This window comes from Oncorhynchus kisutch, linkage group LG19 (genome assembly GCF_002021735.2).
Source record: "Oncorhynchus kisutch isolate 150728-3 linkage group LG19, Okis_V2, whole genome shotgun sequence".
In the NCBI taxonomy this organism is placed as follows: domain Eukaryota; kingdom Metazoa; phylum Chordata; class Actinopteri; order Salmoniformes; family Salmonidae; genus Oncorhynchus; species Oncorhynchus kisutch.
Genome location: NC_034192.2, coordinates 23,296,207 through 23,321,797, shown reverse-complemented (window position 1 = coordinate 23,321,797; position 25,591 = coordinate 23,296,207). Strand labels below are relative to the sequence as shown.

Here is a 25,591-nt window from a genome sequence, read left to right as displayed (position 1 = left end):
GAGAGAGAGAGAGAGAGGAGAGAGAGAGGAGAGAGAGAGAGAGAGAGAGAGAGAGAGAGAGAGAGAGAGAGAGAGAGAGAGAGAGAGAGAGAGAGAGAGAGAGAGAGAGAGAGAGAGAGAGAGAGAGAGAGAGAGAGGAGAGAGAGAGAGAGAGAGAGAGGAGAGAGAGAGAGAGAGAGAGAGAGAGAGAGAGAGAGAGAGAGAGAGAGAGAGAGAGAGAGAGAGAGGAGAGAGAGGAGAGAGAGAGAGAGAAGAGAGAGAGAGAGAGAGAGAGAGAGAGAGGAGAGAGAGAGAGAGAGAGAGAGAGAGAGAGAGAGAGGAGAGAGAGAGAGAGGAGAGAGAGAGATGTTGTCAGATGACAAGGAAGGAGTAAGATTTGCCAGGAGAGATGTTATGGGAGGAAGAGAGTGAAGAGGACTTAAAATATGTCAGAGAGAATGTAAATAAAAAGCAGTAAACAGAGGAAAAGAAAACAGACCCCATCCCACTTTAGGATACATGCTAAAGTGGATGACAGTCAGCCGACAAAAGTGAAGTGTTTTGCAAGTCTTGATGATGAGCCTGCATAGGGTTATTACATTTTTTTGTAAAATCTCAAATTATGGCACCCTTTTCTCTAGATAGTGCACTACGTTTGGCCAGCCCTTTGTAGGAAATAGGGTGCTATTTAGAACAAGACCAATGACCTCCCCAGCCCTACCGATGGATCCAGGACAGATGGAGAGTCTTGCTTCAGACAGGAAGGAGCTCACCCCACCGCCCTAAGGCAGGACACACACGCACACACAGGATACCCAACCCTAATAAACCCCGGGTTCAGGTCACTCAAGGGCCTCCTTCTCCAGGCATCACTCAGTCTTGGCCTTTCCCATCACACCCTCAACTGGCCACAGCAAAGCAAATGCTAACACTTTATTTGAGGCCACACAGAGACGTATGACAATGTGTATGCGTTTTGCTTCAAAAATATGGTTTAAAAATATAGCATTTTGATCTCATGACAGGGATGGTCAGTCCTTGCATCTATTTTTTATTTTTTTATTATTTCACCTTTATTTAACCTGGTAGGCTAGTTGAGAACAAGTTCTCATTTGCAACTGCGACCTGGCCAAGATCAAGCATAGCAGTGTGAGCATACAACACAGAGTTACACATGGAGTAAACAATTAACAAGTCAATAACACAGTAGGAAAAAAAAGAGAGTCTATATACATTGTGTGCAAAAGGCGGAGGTAGGCGAATAATTACAATTTTGCAGATTAACACTGGAGTGATAAATGATCAGATGGTCATGTACAGGTAGAAATATTGGTGTGCAAAAGAGCAGAAAAGTAAATAAATAAAAACAGTATGGGGATGAGGTAGGTAAAATTGGGTGGGCTATTTACCGATAGACTATGTACAGCTGCAGCGATCGGTTAGCTGCTCAGATAGCAGATGTTTGAAGTTGGTGAGGGAGATAAAAGTCTCCAACTTCAGCGATTTTGGCAATTTGTTCCAGTCACAGGCAGCAGAGAACTGGAACGAAATGCGGCCAAATGAGGTGTTGGCTTTAGGGATGATCAGTGAGATACACCTGCTGGAGCGCGTGCTACGGGTGGGTGTTGCCATCGTGACGAGTGAACTGAGATAAGGTGGAGCTTTACCTAGCATGGACTTGTAGATGACCTGGAGCCAGTGGGTCTGGCGACGAATATGTAGCGAGGGCCAGCCGACTAGAGCATACAGTTTGCTGAGTAGAGTATTGGAAGCTATTTTGTAGATGACATCGCCGAAGTCGAGGATCGGTAGGATAGTCAGTTTTACTAGGGTAAGTTTGGCGGCATGAGTGAAGGAGGCTTTGTTGCAGAATAGAAAGCCGACTCTAGATTTGATTTTGGATTGGAGATGTTTGATATGAGTCTGGAAGGAGAGTTTACAGTCTAGCCAGACACCTAGGTACTTATAGATGTCCACATATTCTAGGTCGGAACCATCCAGGGTGGTGATGCTAGTCAGGCGTGCGGGTGCAGGCAGCGAACGGTTGAAAAGTATGCATTTGGTTTTACTAGCGTTTAAGAGCAGTTGGAGGCCACGGAAGGAGTGTTGTATGGCATTTAAGCTCGTTTGGAGGTTAGATAGCACAGTTTCCAAGGACGGGCCGGAAGTATACAGAATGGTGTCGTCTGCGTACAGGTGGATCAGGGAATCGCCCGTAGCAAGAGCAACATCATTGATATATACAGAGAATAGAGTCGGCCCGAGAATTGAACCCTGTGGCACCCCCATAGAGACTGCCAGAGGACCGGACAGCATGCCCTCCGATTTGACACACTGAACTCTGTCTGCAAAGTAGTTGGTGAACCAGGCAAGGCAGTTACCAGAAAAACCAAGGCTACTGAGTCTGCCGATAAGAATATGGTGATTGACAGAGTCGAAAGCCTTGGCAAGGTCGATGAAGATGGCTGCACAGTACTGTCTTTTATCGATGGAGGTTATGATATCGTTTAGTACCTTGAGCGTGGCTGAGGTGCACCCGTGACCGGCTCGGAAACCAGATTGCACAGCGGAGAAGGTACGGTGGGATTCGAGATGGTCAGTGACCTGTTTGTTGACTTGGCTTTCGAAGACCTTAGATAGGCAGGGCAGGATGGATATAGGTCTGTAACAGTTTGGGTCCAGGGTGTCTCCCCTTTTGAAGAGGGGGATGACTGCGGCAGCTTTCCAATCCTTGGGGATCTCAGACGATATGAAAGAGAGGTTGAACAGGCTGGTAACAGGGGTTGCGACAATGGCGGCGGATAGTTTCAGAAACAGAGGGTCCAGATTGTCAAGCCTAGCTGATTTGTACAGTCCAGGTTTTGCAGCTCTTTCAGAACATCTGCTATCTGGATTTGGGTAAAGGAGAACCTGGAGATGCTTGAGCGAGTAGCTGCGGGGGGGGGGGGGGGGCGGAGCTGTTGGCCGAGGTTGGAGTTGCCAGGAGGAAGGCATGGCCAGCCATTGAGAAATGCTTGTTGAAGTTTTCGATAATCATGGATTTATAAGTGGTGACCGTGTTACCTAGCCTCGGTGCAGTGGGCAGCTGGGAGGAGGTGCTCTTGTTCTCCATGGAGTTAGAGCTACAGGATGCAAATTTCTGCCTGAAGAAGTTGGCCTTTGCTTTCCTGACTGACTGCGTGTATTGGTTCCTGACTTCCCTGAACAGTTGCATATCGCGGGGACTATTCGATGCTATTGCAGTCCGCCACAGGATGTTTTTGTGCTGGTCGATGGCAGTCAGGTCTGGAGTGAACCAAGGGCTATATCTGTTCTTAGTTATGCATTTTTTGAACGGAGCATGCTAATCTAAAATGGAGAGGAAGTTAGTTTTAAAGAATGACCAGGCATCCTCAACTGACGGGATGAGGTCCCAGGTCGATTAGAAAGGCCTGCTCGCAGAAGTGTTTTAGGGAGCGTTTGACAGTGATGAGGGGTGGTCGTTTGACTGCGGATCCGTAGCGGATACAGGCAATATACAACTGTCTATGAATTTCAGAGTGCTAACATTTCTCCAGCCCCCTCAGCTGTTCAACAAAACAGTGTTTGGGTGACGGCTTTGTTGCTTTTCGAATCTTGGATTGTTCCCTTTAATGCTTTTGGGGTGCATTTCCTCCACATTGTAAGCATGTATAGTATAGCATCATCTCATAATGATCCTGAATTAAATCAGTTAAATTTGCTAGAAAGAGATATCATTATCATAAGCCTTATAATAAGTTATATAAATGCAACAATTTCAAAGAATTTACTGAGTTACAGTTCATAAGGAAATCAGTCAATTTAAATAAATAAATTAGGACCTAATCTAGGGATTTCACATGACTGGAAATACAGATATGCATCTCTTGGTCACAAATACGTTAACAAAAAAGGTAGGGGTGTGGATTAGAAAATCCATCAGTATCTGGTGTGACCACCATTTGCCTCATGCAGCGCGACACATCTCCTTAACATAGAATTGGTTAGGCTGTTGATTGTGGGCTGTGGAATGTTGTCCTCTCCTCTTCAACGGCTGTGCGAAACTGCTGGACATTGGCGGGAACTGGAACACACTATTGTACACGTCGATCCAGAGCATCCCAAACATGCTCAATGTCTGGTGAGAATGCAGGCCATGGAAGAATTTGGACATTTTCAGCTTCCAGGAATTGGGTACAGATCTTTACAACACAGGGCCGTGCATTATTATACTGAAACATGATGTGATGGCGGCGGCTGAATGGCACTACAATGGGCTTCAGGATCTTGTCACAGTATCTCTGTGCATTCAAATTGCCATCAATAAAATGCAATTGCGGTCATTGTCCTTAGCTTATGCCTGCCCATACCATAACCCCACTGCCACCATGGGGCACTCTGTTCACAACATGGATATCAGCAAACTGCTCACCCACACGACGGCATACACACCATCTGCCATCTGCCCAGTACAGCTAAAACCGAGATTCATCCACAAAGAGCACACTTCTCCAGCCTGCCAGTGGCCATCGAAGGTGAGCATTTGCCCACTGAAGTCAGTTAGGACGCCGAACAGCAATCAGGTCAAGACCCTTGTGAGGATGTAGATGAGCTTCCCTGACTGAGACAGTCTCATCAGCTGTCTGGGTGGCTGGTCTCAGACAATCCTGCAGGTGAAGAAGCCGGATGTGGAGGTCCTGGACTGGAGTGGTTACACATGGTCTGTGGTTGTGAGGCCGGTTGGACGTACTGCCAAATTCTCTAAAACAACGTTGGAGCAAATTTACGGTAGAGAAATAAGCATTCAATTCTCTGGCAACAGCTCTGGAGGACATTCCTGTAGTCAGCATGCCAATTGCACACTCCCTCAAAACTTGAGGCATCTGTGGTATTGCGTTGTCTGACAAAACTGCACATTATGGGCGGCCTTTTATTGTCCACAGCACAAGATGCACCTGTGTAATGATCATGCCGTTTAATCAGCTTATTGATATGCCAAACCTGTCAGGTGGATGCATTATCTTGGCAAAGGGGAAATGCTCACTAACAAGGATGTAAACAAATTTGTGCACATTGTTTAAGAGAAATAAGCTTTATGTGCATATGGAAAACTTCTGGGATCCTTTATTTCAGCTCATGAAACACTTTATATGTTGTATCTATATTTTTGTTCAGCGTATGTAAACGTATGTTACTCACTCCTGTGCGAGTAAGCATATCATGACATACACACACGTGTGCATGTCTATGCATGTTACTATGCGGGACAGACCGGAGGTGCTTTGATGTCCTACATTCTAAAGTGTGATAAGATCAGCCCTTTGAGGCAGTGTAAATACCATTGGTCTTCTTAACAAAGGTACTGGGAACAGTAGAGGCCTCGTAACAGTTTTTTCAACTAATTTTGAGTTAGTGCACGGTGTGTCTAGCGGGTGACAGCCTGCTCGACTGTGACCCAGTGCACAGATTGCATTATTAATGATGTTCATTAGAGAGATCATGAAGATATTCAGAAATCACCCCGGGGACTACAGGGCACTAATTGATTCACGGCATATTGGACAGTGGTCGGGGACCGCTCTTCCAGCTCCTTAGGCCTACATTACAGACAGGCCTATAAAGAGCCATATGCCTCCATACCGAACCCATACAGTAGGCCTACTTTACCTGTTCTCAGTTTGATGACAGACAGAGACTATCCAGCCCATATTTGACCGAGATAGCCTTATCTGTTGGATCACAACACACATTTCACATCTCACTTTGTTATCATAATACTGTTTCAATACTTAACAGATGCACATTTTTGCATTTTTACATCGATAATATTTAGGTGACGACACAATGCAACATCACCAACAACAGGTACAGCCTGTCAGACTGGAATCTCTACATAACCTATCCTGTGTTACCGGTCAACAGCTGTGTTGGTTATCATGGTAGAATACATTTTATTTATTTAACCTCTATTTAACTAGGCAAGTCAATTAAGAACAAATTCTTATTTAAAATGACGGCCTACATGGCTTTACTCTAGTTCCATATCATGTCCATGCCTACATAGGCAACAGTGTCTGGGCAAGGCACACCCAGTCAACAAAATACAAGATCCAGTAGCGAGACAAAAAACATATACATTATGTTCAAAACCAAGCACAAATGAAAAAGCAAAATGGAAAAGTTAAAAATAAACAAGTCAGGCCTAGGTTAGTTATAAGCTAGTGCAACCGACCAGTCCGAGGGTCTCCTAAGCTCCACAACTGTGTGAGCCTGCAGCACTAAAGCCCATGCAAATGTGGTTCTGAAACACCTCTGTTTACAATTGCCCACAATACAATTAATCTACGCTAAATAATGTAGCCAGAGGTAGCAAACACCATCCGTGTTTGATAAAGCCTAGGGCCCCACACCAAGATGACACTGAATAAAACCTCAACCTTTCTATGACTATTTACTGGTAGTGTCAGCCCATGGGCCTTGGACTAAGCAATGTGCTCTAACAACTTCAAATATATACAATCAAATTATTAAACGTAAATAACATGTAGTCCTATGCTGGGAAAAAGCATGAGTGTCTGAGGCTGCACCTTCTCTTATGAAATAATTTTGATAAATTATGAAAAAATACCGACGTTTGTATGGAAAGAGCAAGCGCACTAATTCCATCATGTGCAGTGAGCACCGAACACAGTATTTTATGATGGATATGAGGAGGACCAAAGCCTACCTGGGAATCTGCTCGAGCATTATTGTCCGCATAGCCTATAACATGTGCAGAATATAAACAAGGCATATTCGAATCATGACTGGTAAATTGTTTTAGCTGTAAGAAACCTGATCAAATAAATATGGTGATTGATTGCAATGGGTTTCGATCACATACAGTACGCGAGTTCGCTGCGCTCTCTCTCCTAATACATTATGAGAAGAGTAACATTATGTTTGAGAAGATGATCAAATATGATCATTACCAGACTTACGTTGTTCCGCAAATCTTGCAGAGCTACGCTCATCGTGCAACAGACAGCAACATCGACGGCGGGGCGAGCGCGACAGACTCTCTACCACTGCTGTTGACGATTCCAGTGGCTGGATCGCGAAGCCATCTCTCTCCCGCTCTCTCAAATCCTGCGGAACAACAAAAGGACATATACTAAACCTATCTCACAAATATCTATCCGTGTTGCTCTAGGACCGCAATGGACTGTGCCCGCCAGAGCATAACATTACCTAATGCCAAAGCTAGTGCCTCTCGAAAGCAAGCAGAATAGGCCTACAGCAAAATGTTCCATCGTTGGGAGAAAAAGCCCTTTCACGCGTGCAGTCGGCTAACCCAGGGATGAACGAGAAGGAAGATCGCAATCACCCTGCAGACTACACCCCGCCCTCCTTCTACCCCTTCCTCTCTCTCAATTACATTTACATTTAAGAGCTTAACTGACATGGCAAACATATGTTTACATTGTGAAAGCAAGTGAAATAGATAATAAACAAAAGTGAAAACCAATAAATCGCTCTCTCTCACACACACACACACATGCCTTCCGTTGCCAAGACAAAAACATTTATTGTAGGCTAGGCATCGGGTTGGGGTGCTGAAGGGTAATTCTAGGAAAGAGAACTGTGGTGAGATAGTCTACACAGGGAAGGGCAACAGATGTGTGCCAAGATAAGAAATACTGACTTCACCCTAATATTTTTAATACTTACAGAAATGCACCCGATTACACATCCTGTAGAAAAAGTTTGATTTTACTGGGGCTCAAGTAGGCCCACTTGCACATCTCCAATTAGTGTAGGCTACAAAATATCAGAGGTGTGTGTATGTTCGATTGTTAACTTGCTTGTGTGTCTGTCTGTCTCACATTTTAGCATTTATACACTGCATCAGTCAAATATTGTAAGTGGCTGGCCAGTAATTGAAGAGTGCTGCAATGGCTACAAACCAAAACAAAGATGCATTGTCTGGCTTCAGACCAGCGCACAGTTGTAGTGAATTGAAGAACCTCTGAAATTGCTGCAGTTTTGTAGTACAGAAATAATGCATTGGGTGACACAGGGTCACAGATTATCAACATTAGGAGGTCATTACACACATATATATATATATATAAGGGTGTACTGCATTAATTAAAAACCATCTGTGTCCCAAATCGCATCCTATCCCCTATAGTTGTTACACCCTGATCTGTTTCACCTGCCGTTGTGCTTGTCTCCACCCCCTCCAGGTGTCACCCATCTTCCCCATTGTACTTATGTTCTCTGTTTGTCTGTTGCCAGTTTGTTTTATTTCGTTAAGCTTACCAGTGGTTTTTCCTGAGCACCTGTCTGTCACTAGTTCCTGTTTTCTAGCGTCCAGTTTTTTTAAAACTTTTATTTAACCAGGCAAGTCAGTTAAGAACAAATTCTTATTTTCAATGACGGCCTAGGAACAGTGGGTTAACTGCCTGTTCAGGGGCAGAACGACAGATTTGTACCTTGTCAGCCCGGGGGTTTGAACTCGCAACCTTCCGGTTACTAGTCACACGCTCTAACCACTAGGCTACCCTGCCGCCCTGCTCCATCCTTTTTGACCGTTCTGCCTGCCTTGAACCTGCCTGTCATTCTGTACCTTGTTATACAACCTTTGTTAACTGACCCTTGCCTGCCTGCCTTTGACCTGTTTTCCTGCCCCCCCCCCCCCCCCCCCGTGTTTAAGACACTTTTGTGAATTAGAAACTGTCTGGGTCTTCTCCTGAGCCTTGACAGTACGAACTGGCCATGACGGACCCATCAAACTCGGACCAGCTCCACAACGCCGTCTCCTTCCAAGGAGCCACCATTGGAAGGCATGGAGTTGCTTCGTGGTCTTATGGAAGGGTTCCAGACCTTGGCCGAACACCATGACTGTGCGTTGAACACTTTACCGGAGCAATTCCGTGGGTTGTCTGTCAGACAGCCTACCATGACAGTAACCTCCCAGCCTCTCAGTAACCCTGCTGTTAGCAGCGCGGCCTCCTTGATTTTTCAAGAGCCCCGCTTACCTCCCCTGGAACACTTCGCTGGAGAGTCAGGAACCTGTCGGGCGATTCTCGTGTAGTGTTCTCTCATCGAGCTGCAGCCCTGCTCCTTCCCCTCGGACAGGTCGACGATAGCGTACCTCATCACGCTGATGTCCAGGAGGGCTCTCACCTGGGCTATGTCTGTGTGGGAACAACAGTCGGTCGTGTGCTTCAGTCTGGAGGAGTTTGTGGCAGAGGTGAATGTTTTTGATTCTCCATTGTTTGGGAGAGAGGCTGCCCGGAAGTTATTCCAGCTTCGGGAAGCCTCCCACCATGCAGTGGATTTCCGCATGTTGGCAGGTAAGTGCCTGGAACCCAAAATCGCTGTTCGACACGGCGTATCCGAGGAGGTTAAGGGCGAGACTGAGTATTTGTAGAGGTCTTGATTATGGAACGGGTTGCAGTTGGTGGGGATCTGCTCTGACTCCAGCACACCTGTCTCCAATCACATGCACAGAGGTGGAGAGAGAGAGAGAGAGAGAGTGTACTGGGGCAATGGTTGCAGGTCAAGGATACACCAGAAGTCCACTAGGGGGTGTGGCAGGAGCAGATTTGACATAATGACAGTGTTATGACCAATGACAAATTATGCCAGCTGTTATGACATATTATGACTGGGGGTCAAGTAAAGTGTTACCAGTGATGGTAAGGTTACTGGCTGATAAGACAATTATAAATTAAATCAATGAGTAAAATATATCATCAATCGAAACAACTATTGAGCAGCTGTAAATCGTACATACTGTGCCTACAATATATCACTGATCTATGTCCTGTAAGGGACCCCTGCCCTCAACTTCCGGATTTGTCTCCATGCTGTTGTGATATTTGTTGCTACTTGGCAAACTTTTCAGTTTTTACTTTTAATACATTTACCAACGTCTTAGTTTTTTCCTCGCTCAACTTTTTCAACCCGGACACTTTATCTGGACATGGTTCCACAGGACCTCCACCAGCCAAAAAAGCTAAGCAGTAACATTAACACTATGCCATCTAATTACAGTCGCTGTACTCATAATTTACAGGAGAACTATTGCCTAATGGTGAGGATAGTTGTGTTGCAAGCACAGCTTCAGATGCAATTTTTAGGCAAGGGCAATTTTAAGTGTAGGAAAGGATGAAGCAGCGTCTGTGCCACCAGTTAGTACAGATAGTAGTATGAATTCCCCCTGCACAGTCCCCACAGACAGACAATTTTTCTCAAGGCTTCTGGAAAGAAATGCTGTCAACATGCTCAACCGGTGTCGCTCGTTCAGCCTACAGACACTTTCAACCAGTTCTCCCCATTAAGCAACGAGTCGGAGTCAGAGGCCGAGCCTTCTCAGGTCTCTCCTCTGCCCGTTACAGGGTATGAGCCGCCGAAGCCTCACAATATTAGCTCTGACAAATTGAATACCCTAGTCATTGGCGACTCCATTGCTCACAATATTAGAGTTAAAAAGAATCATCCAGCAATCATACACTGTTTACCTGGGGGCAGGGCTACGTAAAGGCTGATCTGAAGATGGTGCTGGTTAAGGCTAAAACTGGCAAGTGTAGAGAGTATAGGGATGTTGTTATCCACGTCAGCACCAACGATGTTAGGATGAAACAGTCAGAGGTCACCAAGCGCAACATAGCTTCAGCGTAAATCAGCTACAAAGATGTGTCAGCATCGAGTAATTGTCTCTGGCCCCTCCCAGTTAGGGGGAGTGATGAGCTCTACAGCAGTCTCACAACTCAATCGCTGGTTGAAAACTGTTTTCTGCCCCTCCCAAAATAATTTGTAGATAATTGACCCTCTTTCTGGGACTCACCCACAAACAGGACCAAGCCTGGCCTGCTGAGGAGTGACGGACTCCATCCTAGCTGGAGGGGTGCTCTCATCTTATCTATGAACATAGATGGGGCTCTAACTCCTCTAGCTCCACAATGAGATGGGGTGCAGGCCAGGCAGCTCGGTGGAGTGTGCCACTAGTACAGTCAATGTAGTCAGCTCAGGTATCCCCATTGAGTCCGTGTCTGTACCTCGATCTAGGTTGAGCAAAACAAATCATGGTGGTGTTCATTTTAGCAATCTCACTGGAATAAAGACATCCTCCATTCCTGTCATTATTGAAAAAGATTGTGATATCTCACATCTCAAAATAGGGTTAGTTGACGTTAGATCCCTCGCTTCCAAGGCAGTCATTGTCAATGAACTAATCACTGATCATAATCTTTACATGATTGACCTGACTGAAACATGGCTCAAGCCTGATACATTTATTGTGTAAATTCTTAGGGATAGGGGGCAGTATTTTCACACCCGGATGAAAAGCGTGTCCAAAGTAAACTGCCCAGAAGCTAGGATATGCATATTATTAGTAGATCTGGATAGAAAACACTCTGAAGTTTCTAAAACCGTTTGAATAATGTCTGTGAGTATAACAGAACTGATTTGACAGGCGAAACCCAGAGCACAATCCATCCAGGAAAAACATTTTTGAGGTCAATCTGTCTTCCATTAGTTTTCCATGGTAATCCCTTTTTAATAGGAATCTGGTTGCAGTTCCTATGGCTACCACTAGATGTCAACAGTCTTAGAAATTGGTTGATGTTTTTCTTTTGAGAAATGAAGAAGTAGCCCTGCTCTTGTGTGTCACTCCAGGTGGACCGCACTTCACTTTGTTTCCGTCCGGTATTGAACACAGTTTATCCCGTCTTAAATTGTATCGATTTATTTATGTTTTACAATACCTACGTTTGGATTAGGAACGTTGTTTGAAATGTTTGGACCAAGTTTACAGGAAATGTATTAGATACTTTGTAGTCATGTTGGGTGATTTGGAACCGGTGTATTTTCTGAATCAAACGCACCAAATAAATTGACATTTTGGGGATATAAAGAAGAAATTTATCGAACAAAAGGACCATTTGTGATGTTTCTGGGACATTTTTGGAGTGCCAACAGAAGGAGATCTTCAAAGGTAAGGCATGAATTATTTCGTTACTTCTGAGTTCTGTGTCGCACCTGGCTGGTTGAAATCAGATGTTCATGTGTTTGTATGCGGGGTGCTGTCCTCAGATAAAAGCCTTTTTGAAATCTGACACTGCGGCTTGGTTAACAAGAAGTTAAGCTTTATTTTTATTATTTATTTATTTTTTTATTATTTATTATGAGTATTTTTGTTTTTGAATTTGGCACGCTGCAATTTCACTGGATGTTGTCAAATCAATTACCGGGGTCTGAGCGAGAAGGGATCACTAAGAAGTTAAATGAGGCATCTCCTCCAGGTTACAGTAGTGGCCATATTCCCTGCACATTCCGCAAATGCGGAGGTGTTGCTTACATTTATGACCGCAAATTTCAGTTTATAATATAATGAATCTCCCATTCCTCTCAAACATTTTAGAAAAAGCTGTTGCTCAGCAACTCACTGCCTTCCTGAAGATAAATTAGGTATATGAAATGATTCAGTCTGGTTTTAGACCCCATCATACCACTGAGACTGCACTCATGAAGGTGGTAAATTACCTTTTAATGGTGTCAGACCAAGGCTGCATCTGTCCTCGTGCTCCTTGACCTTAGTTCTGCTTTTGACACCATCGATTACCACATTCTTTTGGAAAGATTAGAAACCCTAATTGGTCTTATCTGTCGGAAAGATATCAATTCGTCTCTGTGGATGGTTTGTCCTCTGACAAATCAATTGTACGTTTCGGCATTCCTCAAGTTTCCGTGTTAGGACCACTAATGTTTTCACTATATATTCTACCTCTTGGGGATGTCATTCGGAAACACAATGTCAACTTTCACTGCTATGCGAACGACACACAGTTGTACATTTCGATGAAACATGGTGAAGCCCCCAAATTGCCTACCCTGGAAGTCTGTGTTTCAGACATAAAGAAGTGGATGGGTGCAAATGTTTTACTTTTAAACTTGGACAAAACAGAGATGCTAGTTCTTGGTCCCAAGAAACAAAGAGATCTGCTGTTGGATCTGCCAATGAATCCTGATGGTTGTACAGTCGTCTCCAATAAAACTGTGATGAACCTATTGCGTTACTCTGGAGCCTGACCTCTATTTTAAGAGGACAGCTTTTTTTCCATCTTCGTAACATTGCAAAAATGTGAAACTTTTTGCCCAAAAATGATGCAGAAAAGTTAATCCATGCTTTTGTCACTTCTAGATTAGACTACTGCAATGCTCTACTCTCCGGCTACCTGGATAAAGTGTTAATTAAATGATACCTTCCCCCGTTTCTGCGTTGTTTTGGGGTTGTATGTGTGTATTTTAGGAAATGGCTTCCTGGATTCTAAGCAGCCGATTGGTCGGCCCCATCAACGATTGGAGCTCTGAACCCTCCCTCTCGTCAGGGGAAACAGCTGTTTTCAATTACAAACTCCTTCTACAGCTTGACAAGCCAGTGTTTCTTTGAGGAAGAGAGAGCTTCTTTGATGTCCTGTGTTGGTTGTTGCGCAGAGACAGTTTTTGTCAAGTATTTTGTAGCTGGTCCTGCTGAGGTATGTGTATGCTAAAAGGACTGTGTTTGGGGTTATTGAAATTGTTCACTTGAAGTTAGTAATTAGTCTGTTTATGTTCCCAGGGGAGAAGGGGAAGGCACCTTGGGAGTGTTTAGGCAAGAGGCCTGCAGGCATACATATACCCGTAGTATGCACTAGGTAATAGTATGTACTCTGTCTATGCACACTAGGTAAGACCTGGGCGGATCACCCCTGCATTTGTTTAGCGCGCCAGGTGGCGTTACAAATAAGTAAGCATTGGGTAGGTAAGGTAGGAGAGGGGGCTCTTTAACATTTACGTTCTTTGCTTTGGTTCCGTCCAGACCCTTTTCCCCAAATTACCATGTGAAGGAAAAATAAATTCCCTGTTAGAGGTAATATTCTCTGCAACTGTCATCCTTACCCACACCTACAGTCACATACCCTTTTCACTCCACGGGGAGTTGAGTGTAGCAGGGTGTTGTGTTCCCTCCAAGAGGTGTGTGTGTAACAAACTTCAGTTAGTGCTAAACACGGCTGCTAGAATCCTGACTAGAACCCAAATCAGCAAGGGCTGATTTCAAGGTTTTACTGCTAACCTACAGAACATTACATGAGCTTGCTCCTACCTATCTCTCTGAATTAGTCCTGCCATATATACTGACATACATACATACCATATTTATATATTTATATATATATATATATATATACATACATACCATATTTATATATATAATATATAATATAATATTATATATATATATATATACACTGACAGACATACATACATACACGTATGCTACGGTCACGACGCAGGCCTCCTTATTGACCCTAGAATTTCTAAGCAAACAGTTGGAGGCAGGGCTTTCTCCTCTAGAGATCCATTTTTATGGAATGATCTGTATATCCATGTGAGAGACGCAGACTCAGTCTTGACCTTTAAGTCCATACTGAAGACTCAAGTGAACGGTAAGGCACTGGAGTGAGGAACTGTCCTTGCTGTTTCTGCCTGGCCGGCTCCCCTCTCTCCACTGACATGCTCTGCGTCTGACCCTATTTAGGGGGCTGAGTTACTGGCTTCCTGGTGCTCTTCCATGCTGTCCCTAGTTTTACGCCCCCTCGGGCTCGTGAGGTGGAGGAGATCTTTGTGGGCTATACTCAGCCTTGTCTCAGGGTAGTAAGATGGTGGTCTGTTGATATCCCTCTAGTTGTGTGAGGGCTGTGCTTTGACAAAGTGGGTGGGGTAATATCCTAAATGGCTGGCCCTGTCCAGGGGTATCGTCGGACAGGGCCAGAGTGTCCCCTGACCCACCCCTGTCTCAGTCTCCAGTATCTATACTGCAATGGTCTATGTGCCGGGGGTCTAGGGTCAGTCTTATATCTGGAGTAATTCTTCTGTCTTATCTGGTGTCCTGTGTGAATCTAAGTACGCTCCCTCTAATTCTCTTTCCCTCTCTCCCTCCCCTCCCGGAGGACCTGAGCCCTAGGATCATGCCTCAGGACTACCTGGCCTGATGACTCCTGGCTGTCCCCAGTCCACCTGTTCGTGCTGCTGCTCCAGTTTCAACTGTTCTGCTTGTGGCTAGGGAACCCTGACCTGTTCACCAGATGTGCTACCTTGTCTCAGACCTGCTGTTTTCAACTCTCTCCCTACCGCACCTGCTGTCTCGACCTCTGAATGCTCGCCTATGAGAAGCCAACTGACATTTACTCCTGAGTTACTGACCTGTTGCAGCCTCTACAACCACTGTGATTATTATTTGACCCTGCTGGTCATCTATGACTGTTAGAACATCTTGAAGATCAATCTGGCATTAAATGTCTATGTACTCTTATAATCTCCACCCAGCATAGCCAGAAGAGTGGCCAACCCTCAGAGCCTGTTTCTTCCTAGATCCTGCCTTTCTAGGGAGTTTTTCCTAGCCACCGTGTTTCTACATCTGCATTGCTTGTGGTTTGGAGTTTTAGACTGGGTTTCTGTATAGCACTGTGTGACATCTGCTGATGTGAAAAGGGCTTTATAAATACATTTGATTGACTACTTGAATGCAATTCAATATGTGGTGAGCCTACATTCAATGTTTTTAAAACACATAATTTTTTGTTTTTTATTTATTCATATAAAGGCTCTCTCCTGTAAGGCTACTGCTCTCTGTAATTTCTTGGGGTTTACAGTAAAGTATTGAAGCCAACCTTTGCCAGCAGCCAAACCCAAATGTCACAAATTGCAGTCCTGTCAATCATTCAGCCTCCATGGCTTTGCATGTTCTATTATTAAAAACACAGACAAGCCTTAAGTGCCATAAACTACTGCGGGAAACAAAATAATGGTTTTACCTCTGATATATAATTGACCTACCTATACCATGACCTATATTTGAGTTTGGTTGGTGGCAAAGTTTAACATTATTGCATGTATGTTTTAAGGTACTGTACAATCTATAGTGAGAAAAACAAAACATTTTTATAGTTCTACATATAAAACAACCTTATCTCGAGGGTATATACATTTCTGTTGTAAAACATTCATGGCTAAACTAGTACATCAATTTATTATACAATTTTATACTACATGCAACTTCCTCAACAGTCTGCAGTATGATACAGCCATTTATATTCCATTCACACTTGTTCAAGTTGATGATCAATTTGCTTATCAGAGGTAAAAATAATAAAAATCAAATTTTATTGGTCATATACACATGGTTAGCAGATGTTATTGGGAGTGTAGTGCTTGTGCTTGTAGTTCCGACAGTGCAGCAATTTCTAACAACTCTGCAACAAATACCTACTACACACCTTTAAAGGAATGGAATAAGAATATATAAATACATGGAAGAGCAATATCAGGGTGCATAGGCTAAGATGCAAAAGATAGGATAGAATACAGAATATACATATGAGATGAGTAATGCAAGATATGCAAACATTAAGGTGACCAATGTTGCATTTATGTACGCAGCAGTATCTCTGAGCTAGTGATGGCTGTTTAACAGTGATGGCTTTCAGATAGAAGCTGTTTTCAGTCTCTCAGTCCCATCTTTGATGCACTTGTACTGACCTCGCCTTCTGGATGGTAGCAGGGTGAACAGGCAATCTAAGTTAGATGCCCTCAATCTACCAGGTACAACCCTAAATCCGTAACCATGGGCACCCTCTTAGATATCATCCTGACCAACTTGCCCTCTAAATACACCTCTGATGTCTTCAACCAGGATCTCAGCGATCACGGACTCATTGCCTGTGTGCGTAATGAGTCCGTGGTCAAACGACCACCATCAAACGCTCCTTAAAACAATTCAGATAGCAGGCCTTTCTAATCGACCTGGAACATGTATCCTGGAAGAATATTGACATCATCCCGTTAGTAGAAGATGACTGTTTGCTCTTCAAAGTGCTTTCCTCTCCATCTTAAATAAGCATGCCCCATTTAAAAAAGAATCAACTAAGAACAGATTTAGCCCTTGGTTCACCCCAGACTTGACTGGCCTTGACCAGCACAAAAACATCATGTGGCGTTCTGCATTAGCATCGAATAGCCCACGCGATATGCAACTTTTCAGGGAAGTCAGAAACCAATATACTCCGTCAGTTAGGAAAGCTAGCTTTTTCGAACAGAAATGTGCTTCCTGTAGCACTAATCCCCCCCCCCCCCAAACCAATTCTCCTTCTCCCAAATCCTGACAGCTGATGTTCTGAAAGAGGTGCAAAATCTGGATCCCTACAAATCAGCTGGGCTAGACAATCTGGACCATCTCTTTCTAAAATTATCAGTTGAAATTGTTGTAACCCCTATTACTAGCCTATTCAACCTCTCTTTCGTATAGTCTGAGATACCCAAAGAATGGAAAGCTGCCGCGGTCATTCCCCTGTTCAAAGGGGGAGACACTCCAGACCCAAACTGTTATAGACCTACATCCATTCTGCCCTGCCTTTCTAAAATCTCAAATCCCACTGTACCTTCTCCACTATGCAATCTGGTTTCCAAGCTGGTCATGGATGCACCTCAGCCATGCACAAGGTCCTAAACGATGTCAAAACAGCCATCGATAAAAGACAGTACTGTGCAGCCGTCTTCATCAACCTGGCCAAGGCTTTCAACTCTATCAATCACTGCATTCTTATTGGTAGACTCAATAGCCTACGCTTCTCAATTGATTGCCTCGCCTGGTTCACCAACTACTTCTCAGATAGAGTTCAGTGTGTCAAATCAGAGGGCCTATTGTCCGGACCTCTGGCAGTCTCTATGGGAGTGCCACAGTGTTTAATTTTCGGGACGACTCTTTTCTCTGTATATATCAATGATGTCACTCTTGCAGCAGCAAGGCGCTGGTAATTCTCTGATCCGACGACACCATTCTGTATACATCTGGCCCTACTTTGGACACTGTGCTAACAAACCTCCAAACGAGCTTCAACGCCATACAACACTTTTTCCGTGGACTCCAACTGCTTTTAAATGCTAGTAAAGCTAAGTGCATGCTCTTCAACCGATTGCTGCCCGCACCCACCCTAGACTGTAACCACACTTTCAAAACTCACATTAAGAATCTCCATTCCAAAATTAAATTTAGAATTGGCTTCCAATTTCGCAACAAAGACTCCTGCACTCATGCCACCAAACATATCCTCGTAAAACTGACAATCCTATTGATCCTTGACTTTGGCGATGTCATTTACCAAATAGCCCCCAACACTCTCCTCAGCAAACTGGATGTAGTCTATAACAGTGTCATCCGTTTTATCACCAAAGCCCCATATACTACCCACCACTGCGACCTGTATGCTCTCGTTGGATGGCCCTCACTACATATCCGTCGCCAAACCCACTGGCTCCAGGTCACCTATAAGTCTTTGCTAGGTAAAGCCCCGCCTTATCTAGGCTCACTGATTACCATAGCAACACCCACCCATAGCATGCGCTCCAGCAGGTATATTGCACTGGTCATCCCCAAAGCCAACACTTGCTTTGGCAGCCTTTCCTTCCAGATCTCTGCTGCCAATGACTGGAACGAATTACAAAATCTCTGAAGCTGGAGTCTTATATCTCCCTCTCTAACTTTAAGCATCAGCTGTCAGAGCAGCTTACCGATCACTGTACCCGTACACAGCCAATCTGTAAATAGCACACCCGACTACCTCATCCTCATATTATTACTTACCTTCTTGCTCTTTTGCTCCCCAGTATCTCTACTTGCACATCATCATCTGCACATGTCTCAATCTATGGCCTGTCTATTGCCTACCCCCCTACTCTTCTACATTTGCACACACTGTACATATATATATATTTTTTTTTTTCTTTTGTGTTATTGACTGTACATTTGTTTTTGTGTAACTCTGTGTTGTTGTTTTTGTCACACTGCTTTGATCTTGGCCAGGTCTCAGTTGGAAATGAGAACTTGTTCTCAACTGGCCTACCTGGTTAAGTAAAGGTGAAATATAAATAAATAAATTGAATATGTCCGTAAACACACCAGCCAGCTGGTCTGCGAATGCTCTGAGGACGCGGCTAGGAATATTGTCTGGGCCGGCAGCCTTATGAGGGTTAACACGTTTAAATGTCTTACTCACTTTGGCCACGGAGAAGGAGAGCCCACAGTCCTTGGGAGCTGGCCGCGTCGCTGGCACTGTGTTATCCTCGAAGTGGGAAAATAACGTGTTTAGCTTGTTTGGCAGCAAGACGCAGGTGTCCACGACATGGCTGGTTTTCCTTTTGTAGTCGATGATTGTCTGTAAACCCTGCCACATACGTCTTGAATCTGAGCCGTTGAATTGCAACTCCACTTCGTCTCACTATTGACGTTTGATTGCCTTGTAGAGGGAACGACTACTCTGTTTTTATCCTGCCATATTCCCCGTCCCTTTGCCATGGTTAAATGCTGTGCTTCGTGCTTTCAGTTTTGCGTGAGTCTGTCCACAGTCCACCCTCTCTATTTGGCTCGGGCTGACTAGACAGTGGTCATCTGGGCTCCCGAATGGCGAAGTGGTTTAAGGCAATGCATCTCAGTGCTAGAGGTGTCACTCTAGACATCCTGGTTCAAATCCAGGCTGTATTACAACCGGTTTTAATTGGTAGTCCCATAGGGTCCGCACAATTGACCCAGAGTTGTCTGGATATGGCTGGTATAGGCCTTCATTGTAGATAGGAAGTTGTTCTTAACTGATTTACCTAGTTAAATATATAGAGATTTTAAACTGTTGATATTGGCAAACAGCACTCTCTAGTGGATATCAATGTGTATTATTTTTCATACCCACCCCCTTCACCTTTACAATGAAAAGAGTCCTGAACATGCCATGAGACCTCGTAATAGGGTTAAACCGTGGATTCTTTCCCAGCATTCCCTTACAGAAAATATTACAGTAGTGCAGTAACTGCAGTGTACTGTGTTATTTTGTATGCAGTACTTAGTTACTGCACTACAAATAACTGGTGTTTTGTCCGCCGTACTTGGAGCCTAACTGCAGGTATACTGTACTGTGTTCTACAGCTATACTGCACTGTAACCACGATCCTCTTTTGTAAGCTGCCGCTGCATTATGTCAATATGTGTGCAGAAACTCGCCACAGTGCTTTTTCAAATAAGTCCTTTTTGATCCCTCATAATTCTGGTGAAGGTAAATGGCTGGCCTTTGATGCTAGATTTGATATTGAGAATTGAAAATGTCACTCTGAATGTGGGTTCACTCAACAAAGATAGGTATTTTAAGCTTTTCTGCTAAAATGTTATTATGCAAGACTGTAATTGGGTAAAAGTTTAAAGACTGTCAGTCAGTTAAGACCATTGTGATACAGACTAACCCAGCTGCGAAGCCTTTTTTCAGCACTGTTATTGATTCGTTGAATATATTTTTTGTCTTTGCTGGTTTTTGCTTTCCTCTGTTTTGAAAAGTGCTATACAAATTAAATGTATTATTATCATTATTAATGAAAGTGATGAGAGACTTCGTATAATTTCAGCCAGTGGTTTCGAAAGCAGCACTCATGAGCAAAAACGGGCAGTAGGACTCTGACCACAAATCTATCACACTGGTGACCAACTAATCTCTTGGACAACAAGGCAAGAGTAAACATGTCATCCCACACAAATGATGCAGCGAGGAAGTTACAGAGGTATAAATATCATACCACCCCAAAAATGCTAACGTCCCCTGTTTTTGTAATGCTGAAAGGTTAGAATGTTTTGGAGGTATGATATTTGTGCGTCTGTAACTTTCTCACCTCATCATTATTCACAATTCATACACAATAATGTAGAATTGTTTAGAAACCTATTCTATTCTTATTTACAATAAAAATGACTCCAAAATGACTAAATACATTATTTACCATTCATTTCAATTGGGCACAAAATAATTTGAAACACAACCAAAACGAACATTAAATGCATCCAACAAGTTGGTAGAATCAGAAGCTCAATGTAATCATTGCGTGCTAGGAATATGTGGAACGGTTTTCTTCTGGGGAAAGAGAGGCGGACCAAAATGCAGCGTGGTTAGTTTTGTCCATCTTTAATAAAGATGAAAATACAACAATCTACAAAACAAGAACCGGGAAAAAACCAAAACCGTCCTATCTGGTGCCACAAACACAAAGTCAGGAACAATAACCCACAAAACCCAACACAAAACAGGCTACCTAAATATGGTTCCCAATCAGAGACAATGACTAACACCTGCCTCTGATTGAGAACCATATCAGGCCAAAACATAGAAATAGACAAACCAGACACACAACATAGAATGCCCACCCAGCTCACGTCCTGACCAACACTAAAACAAGGAAAACACACACGAACGATGGTCAGAACGTGACAATATGGGTCCAAATATTACTTTAATACACATACACTACCATTCAAAAGGATCACTTAGAAATGTTCTTGTTTTTGAAAGAAAAGCACATTTGTTGTCCATTAAAATAACATCAAATTGGTCAGAAATACAGTGTAGACATAGTTAAGTAAATGACTACAGTAGCTGGAAACAGCAGATTTTTTATGGAATATCTACGTGCATAGGCGTACAGAGGCCCATTATCAGCAACCATCACTCCCGTGTTCCAATGGCATGTTGTGTTAGCTAATCCATGTTTATCATTTTAAAAGGCTAATTGATAATTAGAAAACCCTTTTGCAATTATGTTAGAACAGCTGAAAACTGTTTTTCTGATTAAAGAAGCAATAAAACTGGCCTTCTTTAGACTGGTTGAGTATCTGGAGCATCAGCATTGTGGGTTCAATTACAGGCTCAAAATGATCAGAAACAAAGACCTTTCTTCTGAAACTCGTCAGTCTATTCTTGTTCTGAGAAATGAAGGCAATTCCATGAGAGTTGCAATGTCCTCCCCCGCCCTCCTTTCGGAAAAGCTGACCACGACTACTTTTTGTTGCTTCCAGTCAATAGACAGAAACTAAAACAAGAAGCTCCTGCGCTCAGGTCTGTTCAACGCTGGTCCGACCAATCTGATTCCACTCTTCAAGATTGCTGCGATCACGTGGACTGGGATATGTTCCGCATTGCGTCAAGCAACAACATTGACGAATAAGCTGATTCGGTGAGCGAGTTTATTAGCAAGTGCATCGGCGATGTCGTACCCACAGCAACTATTAAAACATTTCCAAACCAGAAACCATGGATTGATGGCAGCATTCGCGTGAAACTGAAAGTGCGAACCACTGCTTTTAATCAGGGCAAGGTGACCGGAAACATGACCGAATACAAAGAGTGTAGCTATTCCCTCTGCAAGGCAATCAAACAAGCTAAGCGTCAGCATAGAGACAAAGTAGAGTCGCAATTCAACGGCTCAGACACAAGAGGTATGTGGCAGGGTCTACAGTCAATCACTGATTACAAAAAGAAAACCAGCCCCATCGCGGACCAGGATGTCTTGCTCCCAGACAGACTAAATAACTTCTTTGCCCGCTTTGAGGACAATACAGTGCCACTGACACGGCCCGCTACCAAAACCTGCAGACTCTCCTTCACTGCAGCCGAAGTGAGTAAAACATTTAAACGTGTTAACCCTCGCAAGGCTGCAGGCCAAGACGGCATCCCCAGCCGCATCCTAAGAGCATGTGCAGACCAGCTGGCTGGTGTGTTTTACGGACATATTCAATCCAGCCTTATCCCAGTCCCCACATGCTTCAAGATGGCCACCATTGTTCCTGTTCACAAGAAAGCTAAGGTAACTGAGCTAAACGACTACCGCCCCGTAGCACTCACTTCCGTCATCATGAAGTGCTTTGAGAGACTAGTCAAGGACCATATCACCTCCACCATACCTGACACCCTAGACCCACTCAAATTTGCTTACCGCCTCAATAGGTCCACAGGCGACGCAATCGCAACCACACTGCACACTGCCCCTAACCCATCTGGACAAGAGGAATTCCTATGTGAAGGCTGTTCACCGACTACAGCTCAGTATTTAACACCATAGTACCCTCCAAACTCGTCATCAAGCTCGAGACCCTGGGTCTCGACCCTGCCCTATGTAACTGGGTACTGGACTTCCTGACGGGCCACCCCCGGGTGGTGAGAGTAGTGAGGTCTGCACAACGCATCAGCGGGGGCAAACTACCTTCCTTCCAGGACACCTACACCACCCGATGTCACAGGAATGCCATAAAGATCATCAAGGACAACAACCATCCGAGCCACTGCCTGTTCACCCCGCTATCATTCAGGCGAGGTCAGTACAGGTGCATCAAAGCAGGGACCGAGAGACTGAAAAACAGCTTCTATCTCAAGGCCATCAGACTGTTAAACAGTCACCACTAACATTGAGTGGCTGCTGCCAACATACTGACTCAACTCCAGCCACTTGAACAATGTAAAAATTATTGAAAATAATATATCATTAGCCACTTTAAACAATGCCACTTCATATAATGTTTACATACCCTACATTACTCATCTCATATGTATATACTGTACTCGATACCATCTACTGCATCTTGCTGTTCTGTACCATAACTCATTCATATACTTTTATGTACACATTCTTCCTTTACACTTATGTGTATAAGGTAGTTGTTGTGAAATTGTTAGGTTAGATTACTCGTTGGTTATTACTGCATTGTCGGAACTAGAAGCACAAGCATTTCGCTACACTCGCATTAACATCTGCTAACCATGTGTATGTGACAAATAACATTTGATTTGATTTGATGTCTGCAGATTGTTTTAAGGTCTCCACAACATAAAAAGCAATCATCAAAGTTCTTCACTTTTATAAAGAGACTTCCAGTGACATATTTTAACAAATGCAACTGATGTTAGGATTTACTCCTCTTCAGTACATTCAATCTATTAATTGATTCTTACTGTGGAGAACCTATGTGCCTCTGGGTAGCAGATGCTGTTTAACAGACTCTTGGATGAGTTGTTAGTATCATTATCATTACTTCAGTTTGGAGGCAGTGGTGTTTCTGGCTTGCTGTTTTGGACTTGGACTGGCTTCTTGTCTCCTCTAGTGCATTGATTTTGTTTTCAGTAATTTAGTTTAGTTTATCCGACAAGTCATTTAGATTGCTAGCTAGCGTTAGTTTTTATTTGAAACTGGAGATGGCACAGGCTTGGACATCACAGAGGCTTGTTGTAGTTTTGAGTGGATCTCTCACTCCAAAGTGGACTATCCTAATAATTGTTGTGTAGTGAGCCTCTGTCACCCTAGTAAAATCTAGCGAACGCCAGCTTCACCCGGTGGGTACTAAGGTACACGTTGTTGGAGAAGTATCTACCCACTGAGTCTGCAGAGAAGCTGGGGATGGCAAGGGCTAGGGTGATGATCTGGACCCGTCTTACTGACTTGTCACCCCCCCCCCCCCACCCTGCTGGATGTGACCACTGATTCCCCCCTACTCAAGCCTGCTTTAGAGCATCAGAGGAGCAGAGAACAGCGTGGCAGAGTAGAGTGCTGAGAGTGGAGAGTGAAGGCTCTTGATTGACTTTCAGGAGACTGTGTGGCCTATGTGCAGCCCACCAGAGTTGGATGTGACCTGGACGCTCCAGCCTCTGTTGAAGACCATCGTCCAGCCCAAGCACTGCATGTATTTGCGTCTTTGAGATGATCTGTATAATGGAAAGCGCTATATAAAATAAATATATTATTATTATATTGTGCACAATCGATGTTATAGGTTGTCGACAGTAGTAGAGTCATCAACTGCACAATGGAGGGTCGAAGTGCTTCTGTTGTTGACTTGGGCACAAAGCCTGTGTAATGTAGGCCTACATTTTATCACGTTACCGTATGTAAATCCATGAATTCTGGCCTCAAAGCGGAACATATCAAATGCTTGCTGTTGCATTTTTGACAATTAGAATGGGCAAATATATCCACTAGGGACAAAGTTCAATTAAGAATAATAAAGCAACGATTTTTGGAGCATTTTGTTTGAGATTGTTTTATTAGTAATTTTGTTCGGTCATCTACTCACAACAGATAGATATTCAGGGATGATGTTGCCTGCTCCATTGTACAACCTGCCTGGTCCATCCTCCTCTTCTTAACATTTGCTGGGAAATTGATGTGCTGGTATTGGGCTACTGGTAACTGTGGATAGTAGGGGTGCAACTTTCACTGGGGACATTTACATGTTTTATTTGACCTTTATTTAACTAGGCAAATCAGTTAAGAACAAATTCTTATTTAAAATGACCTACCCCAGACGACACTGGGCCAATTGTGCACCGCCCTATGGGACTCCCAATCACAGCTGGATGTGATGCAGCCTGGTCTCGAACCTGGGACTGAAGTGACACCTCTTGCACTGAGATGCAGTGACTTAGACAGCTGCGCCACTCAGGTGTCCTTACATGCCCCCTCCACATTCTGAAATTGCATTTTTGTCCCCACCAGTTTTATCATTGCACTGTGATACGAAATGCTTTATGGCTTGAGTACCATAATACGGTAAATTGCTGCGTGCTGCTTCGGGCCGCCCAGAACGGCTCACTTGTGAGCGTGCTAGGAGCATATGGCAGGATATAGCAGCAGTCTGGTTGTGCATCAATAATTCAGCATAGGAAGTGTGTGTGAAGGTCTGCTTATTAAATGGGTAAATAGTTTGATCCATTCTCTATTTCATGAA

The 25,591-nt window shown here is 43.8% G+C and overlaps 1 protein-coding gene across 5 annotated transcripts in view; it reads right to left on the bottom strand.

Moving 5' to 3' along the window:
• The window catches only part of LOC109864463 (endothelin-converting enzyme 2-like), a 97,087-nt gene extending 89,259 nt beyond the window's left edge, over positions 1 to 7,828 (bottom strand). Inside the window, exons 1-2 of one of the 5 annotated variants that reach the window (XM_031797704.1) lie at positions 7,690 to 7,828; positions 6,951 to 7,107 (exon numbers count right to left, since the gene is read on the bottom strand). In XM_031797704.1, coding sequence (XP_031653564.1) covers positions 6,951 to 6,992 — 42 coding nt within the window. In that variant the 5' untranslated portion in view covers positions 6,993 to 7,107; positions 7,690 to 7,828. Of the gene's footprint in view, positions 1 to 6,950; positions 7,108 to 7,209; positions 7,380 to 7,689 lie in introns of those variants that run through there. The other 4 variants (XM_031797705.1, XM_031797702.1, XM_020452268.2 and 1 more) reach the window with 4 other exon arrangements.
• Between the last annotated feature and the right edge of the window lie 17,763 nt (positions 7,829 to 25,591).